Genomic DNA, 6,231 nt, shown 5'->3' with positions numbered 1-6,231 from the left:
TGAAAGCCCTGTTTCTCCTGTACAAAATGATATATAATAAGTGTGGGTGCACTTAATATGAAAGAGGTGAATTACGGTTGAACAGACATATAGCGCAAATTCCAGTTTTTGTTTACATTTTGTTTTGATCACAACGTGCAACTGGCTTAGTCCTTAAGGGCTAATAACAGAGTTTTTATTACCGCTACAATGCTCATTAAAGTCTGAGGTCACCTACCAACATCAAGTCCATAACTATCAATTCCCCTTGATGCTTTCAGCTACAAGGCAATATCTCTAATGAGACAGAAGGGGTACTCTTATGAACCTTTAATAGGGCATAATTGGGGTGAGCGGCAGCACTAAAACATTGCTGTGTAATACAAAAGCAAGTAAAAGCCATGCAAGAATTGTGATACCTTATTTAGGTGCTTATTATTAATGTATTTTAAATGCTTTTTTTAATGTTTATGTCAGAGCTGTGTAGATAAAGGTTTGCATGCTATGTATCCCACTAAGGCTGATCATGGCCTACAGGTTAATTAAGATCTTCACAAGAACGGAAATGATTTCATTAACCACCAATTATATAGTTCATCTCTACTAAATTATAGATTCTACACATTTCATGTGTATTGAATTCCAAAATAAATCATAATACGGACATATTTGAAATCAGTGTAAAAGAAAAATAGACAATTTTTTAATAAGTCATGTTATATTATAAAAATATACAGGTATAAAAATATACAATTTGTCTCTCAGAACGACATTTGTTACAGTATTTACAGATGTATTACCCCTGGGGTAAAGTAATGAAATGGTCAATAACAGAAGACTAGTTTAAATCTCTACAAGTAGAACAATCACATTGGAAACAAATAGAATGTTTCTTCAAATTTCACTGCATGCTATAGGGATTGTTCCACTTTTAGAATGTTGTCCCCATCTGGCAGCTGATGTGCAGAGATACTAAAGCCCACTTTGATAATCTTTGTGATATCCAGCATTGGCAAACCCATCCTTAGATTGTAGGTAACAAACAACAACACTTATCACAGTATTTACAAGTTGAATGCAACACTAAAATGTGCATGGTCAAAAATGTACAAATTTACAGTGCATCAAGGTGCAAATCATTCCTCAAAAGAATCCCACAGTCTTCAGGCTGCATATCAAGTTCTTCTTCAATTTGTAGATATTGTAAATTACCCTTGCTTTGAAAGATGATTTATCACTTTTATGTTCCTATGGAAAACATCATATGAAAGATTAGTTACTAGTATCAATTTAATATTTCACTGTAGCTTATTAAAGATTTATTTCAACATTTAAAAAATATATATTTATCAGTATGATATAGTTTTAATTTTTATTGACTGGTCAGTACTCTTATTACCAAACTCCCATCGTATTCCCCATAGTGTAATATTGTACGGAAAACAATATTTTCTTACAAAATAGAACCTTGATTTAATTAAAGCATCACAGGCTGGAAATTGATGGCTGTGATAATTTTTGTGAATTAAAACAAGTGCGAATCATTAGGTGATGCATGTTGTCTATTTTCTATCAAACTATACTTACTTTTTCTTTCCAGCAATGATTTCCTTTACCAATTTTATGTTGGGATCAATGCAAATTATACTTTTTTTCTTGCCGGATTTTGTGGTAGCCCTGAAACAATAATAATATGGATATTAAAATTAGCAAATAATATGAAACCAAACGAAAAATAGAAAAGTAGAAGATGGGTGACTTATTTACTTCTATATTATGGAAGCATGCTGTATTTTCAAGGAAAATGTATCACTAAAATACTTTTCAGATTATTCTAATATAAAAAAAAAATAGATCTTTGTAATATTCAAAGACATATATCCAATACATTTTATGCTCTGCCTTAACATAATTTATTGCAAATATCTATTACAGTGTGTCGGTGAAAGTGATTTAAAAGATCTGTGATATAGCCTACATCTGGCAATTATTATTAGTCATTATACAAGTTCCTCATAAGGATTATATTGACACCTGGAGGACCCAAGGGGTTTTGTGACTTATCACGGAATTGTAGTGAATTTAATATCAAATTACAAAATTCAGACAAAAAGTGCTGATTGGGAAAAACCTCCAAAATGTCTAAAACCACAGCTCTGCTCTGCTATTTTAGCTTGAATTTTGCCATTTGGATATCACTTCAGTACATGAATGGAGTTTACTGAATAACCCTGAAACTGTCTGGCTGACCAGAAGACCCTGAGAACAGATTTAGAAAATGATACAAACTTCTGCAATATGCTTTGTTATTACGGAGATAACCTGTGCACTAGCACGCTATAGCTCTAGAATACATTCCTAAACAGGTCTGTGATTTTGTGTTGCTAAAGCATCATGCAGTGTCAACCTGCACCTCAAGGTACACCTAACAGTCTAGGATTTATGGATTACCTGATGTGTCTTAGACACCCGGGTAATCCCTAAATCCTGGAGTGTTAGGTGTGCCTTGAGGAGAGGGTTGAGGAGCACTGGAATAATTTGGCACTTTATATGTGTGTCAACAGTAATAAAGCATCTTAGGACATATAGCTCAAAAGCATCAGCAATAGTGATCCATCACTTTCCTAAAACACTTTTACAGGGTTATTTACTAAACTGTGAATAGTGAGGAATTCAGAGTGGATTTAAAGTGAAATTTTAATTTTAGACTAAAACAGTCAAATGAAAAACATTTTGAAAGGTCTGACGGTTTTACCTTTATATTCACTTTAGTGTAAAAACCTCATTATTTTCTATATTATCATGACATTATCATATTGTTAAGATGTTCGATAGCTGACATTCACAATAATCCAATATTTACTTACAGAACTTCGATATTTGGACAAGTTGCGCTTTTTGGAAAAAGTTCAATTTGTGAAACTTTCCTAAGCTTCAGTTTCTTAACCGTTTTCTCACACAGACAGCGTTGCCCTTGATGGGGGTAAGCAAATCCTTGTGGGGGAAAAAAAACAAAAGATAATTAAATAATTGCATGTAAAAAAATACAATGAATATAATTGCAAAACAATTTGCATTGTCAAAGTTTTTTATGTATTACCTTCTATTAGAGCTGCAGAGATGAGCAGAACACACAGGATTGTCAGATATTTGCTTTCCATGTTGAGATCTGATGAAAGCCTCTTCTTATGAGCTGGGTCAGTCTCTTACTGAGGAGATTGTTAGAACCTTTATATACTTACACAGCTTGGGGATTTTTATGATTTTATGACATCACTCATTGAGCAGCTGGAATCGCGTGTTGTAACACTTCTACGTTTCCTGGAAAAGTTTCGATTTTAGGAAACGCTCCATGTGAAAGTGAAAGTAAAACTGTTGAGAATTTAAAAGTATTACTGCAGACATTTGATCCATTCTCTGGCTGTCAGCAAAACCTTAATTCAACTACACACGTTCTTTTTATACCCGAACCATTTCAAAGAAATAACTTTCTCCAGGGGGAGAACTTCCTAAAAGTGAACCGTAGTTAATTGAAACCCAAATGACAATATTTAAGATAATATATCTACTTTGTGACTAGCGCTTTGTTGGAAAATGTTTGCATATTAACTATTATCGTCAGTTTTGAAATTTGGTTTCAAAATAGTTGAATTTCGTGTTCATAAAAAAAAAAAAAAGCAAATTGTAACCGTTACATAACATTTTTTATAACAAGTCTAAATAATAAAACAGAATGACTAAAATGTGGCCAGTGCATCGCCTATCCTTAATCCCAGAGTGAGTATATAATTTGTTAATTCTCTCTCTGTCCCACAGTGCCTTTATTTCTCTTATCTAGTTAGAAATGCAGAAAGTTAGTAAATACATAGCTGCAAATTGATACAAATTCCATATTTCAACTATGAAGTTTCCATGCTTTGACCATTGAAAAAACCTCTCCTTTTAAAATAGAATTCACACAATCCTTCTGCTGTCTATTTCATTAAAATGCTCCATTTGCGGTTATATAATCCCTAGCTAGAGGCATATTTGGCCCATGAGGGTGTTTGCCCATACCATCTTCTCAGAAATTTTAAAATTTAAAGGGGATTCTCCAAGCACTATAGCTTCTACAGATTATTGCAGTTATTATGGTGTGAGACGGCTGTGGGTGCTGGGTAGATTACAGCAGAATTCAGCTCAGCAGAATTGTGCAGCTCTTCTGATGTGATCACTGCAAAAGATACACTATAGTCACCCAGAACATTGCATCTCCTTGAAGTGGTCTGGGTGCAGTGTCCCTGTCCTCATAACCCCTTACTGACTGAGGCAGTTGTACAAGTTGTGATCAAAACAAAACTTTGAATTTGCACTATATGTCTGTTCAGGCGTAATTCACCTCTTTCATTTACATGCACCCACACTTATCATATATAATTTTGTTCAGAAGAAACAGGGCTTTCATGTCACTTCAAATATTTGCATATTAAACATAATTTAATATGAATAAAATATTTTAACAATGGTGAAATTAAGAAATGTTATTTTTTTTAGTTCTGCATGGCATTTTAACTGTGAATGTCACAATACTGTTAGCGGTTACTGCAATAAAGTACACACATTTGTATTCAGCGGGTCTCACGGGTAAAACAGTACTCCCTAGTACAGGGTCAAATATAGAACATTACATTTTTCAGTTTATACACATTGAAATTTGCCAGACTGTTTATGCTGCCTATGAGACTTTATGGTAGCCCAGGAATTAAAATTAACCCATGATGGCATACCATTTGCAAAAATATTCATACACAAAGATAAAACACAATGCTTACAGCAGCAGTAGCTTAGTATCCAACAGCTCAAAATACATAGTAAAAACAAAGAGAATGTTACCTGAGCTCTGGTCTAAATCCCTATGTGCATTTAAACAAAATGGAGGCTCTTTAGTTTTATTGCAATGGCCATTAGAATATAAGCCCACCTGCCACATCAAGGCAAGCCCCAAAAGGTGGGTCCTACACTAGCAATTAGATATGCTGATATCAGCCAAGAATCTCCAATGAGACAGGAAGGGGTAATTTTTTTAAACCCTTTCACATTTAACCCTTTATAGGACTTCTACACATACAATAAACGTTGCTGGTATCAGACAAAGTGTAAACATCTCTAATGAGACATGAAGGGGTGTTTTATAAACCCCTACAAAGAAACCCCATGTTTGTCTTATTAAGAGTTTATAAGTTTGTAGGGGCAGCACCCCTTTCTGTCTCAACAGAGAAATTTGCCTTTTAGCTGATACCGGCACGGTGATTGGTATGTGTTATAGCCCTATTTAGGGTTAATAAGTATGTAGGGGTTTATAAAACACCCTTTCATGTCTCATTAGAGATGTTTACAGTCTGTCTGACCCCGCAATCACATGGTGCGGGAGGGCCGGATCAGACAGAGGGATCGCGACCGCCGGCGTGGGATTGGCGGGGACCCGGTAAGTGAAGGACGGCGGGGACATTCTATGCCACCCTCCGACGTTTAGAGCCACCCCAAAAAGGACGGCATAGAACGCCTGCCATCCTTACGGGTTTAACCCTGCGATGTTAAAACTGCAGTTTTTGAGACTTTGCATTGTTTACATTACAGTATTAATACTGCCTGCAGTGGCTGTCAGCATGACAGCATGTGTGTCAGGTGTATTTGTATGTTGCCATGTGATTCTGAATAAATTGGCATCTTTCCTAGTCTCTACACCTTCTTTATCTCTACAACTACTCCCATCTTGTGTATATTCCCCTCTTGTTCCTCTCCTTCTTTCTTTTACTTTTTTATTCTTCTCCCTTCAATTTGTTTTTTGCCGACATGCATCACTTCTTATCTTGAGTGTACCATATCTCCCATTTGTCACACTCAGTCTCTTAACACCCTAATATCCCCCTCATACGCTCTCTTTCCCTCGTGTGTCCCTCCACCCCCTTGTGATATGAGGTACATTTACTGAAATCCCATATGTCAGAAATTGTATGCATGCAGTCACTCTGACTGGCCCCGGTAAAGATTCTGTGCTTAATACTGGGGCTCATGGCATAGTGCAAATGTATCATTAGCTATGCTCTCTTGGGACAGTTTTTTGTTGTCCCTAAGAGCAGGATATGACAGTTCAGACCCAGGACAGCAAGACAGGAGCTCAACATTGTTACTGTCTTAGCAGAATCCGAACATTAAAAAAAGCCAGGAATAGTGCAATTGTCATGATAAATAGAGCAGCACTGATGTTTGGAG

At 35.8% G+C, this 6,231-nt stretch overlaps 1 protein-coding gene across 1 annotated transcript; it reads right to left on the bottom strand.

Moving 5' to 3' along the window:
* Positions 1 to 737: 737 nt before the first annotated feature.
* On the bottom strand, positions 738 to 3,256 carry LOC134565683 (C-X-C motif chemokine 10-like). The gene is made up of 4 exons (XM_063425319.1): positions 3,080 to 3,256; positions 2,847 to 2,973; positions 1,567 to 1,656; positions 738 to 1,227 (listed from the first exon to the last, which is right to left on the bottom strand). The coding sequence occupies exons 1-4, from the start codon at positions 3,138 to 3,140 to the stop codon at positions 1,188 to 1,190; spliced, it is 318 nt and encodes a 105-aa protein (XP_063281389.1). The 5' UTR covers positions 3,141 to 3,256; the 3' UTR covers positions 738 to 1,187.
* Between the last annotated feature and the right edge of the window lie 2,975 nt (positions 3,257 to 6,231).

This window comes from Pelobates fuscus, chromosome 6, assembly GCF_036172605.1.
Source record: "Pelobates fuscus isolate aPelFus1 chromosome 6, aPelFus1.pri, whole genome shotgun sequence".
In the NCBI taxonomy this organism is placed as follows: Eukaryota; Metazoa; Chordata; class Amphibia; order Anura; family Pelobatidae; genus Pelobates; species Pelobates fuscus.
Note: the sequence above shows the minus strand (reverse complement) of the source record. Positions and strands in the feature narration are given on the sequence as shown.

Excerpts from the sequence above, each read along its gene's own strand:
- LOC134565683 (XM_063425319.1), bottom strand. The coding sequence starts at position 3,140 with ATGGAAAGCAAATATCTGACAATCCTGTGTGTTCTGCTCATCTCTGCA. Across the intron at positions 2,974-3,079 it reads CTCTGCAGCTCTAATAGAAG|GATTTGCTTACCCCCATCAA; the intron begins GTAATACATAAA and ends TTCCCCCACAAG. Across the intron at positions 1,228-1,566 it reads ATCATTGCTGGAAAGAAAAA|GAACATAAAAGTGATAAATC; the intron begins GTAAGTATAGTT and ends TGTTTTCCATAG.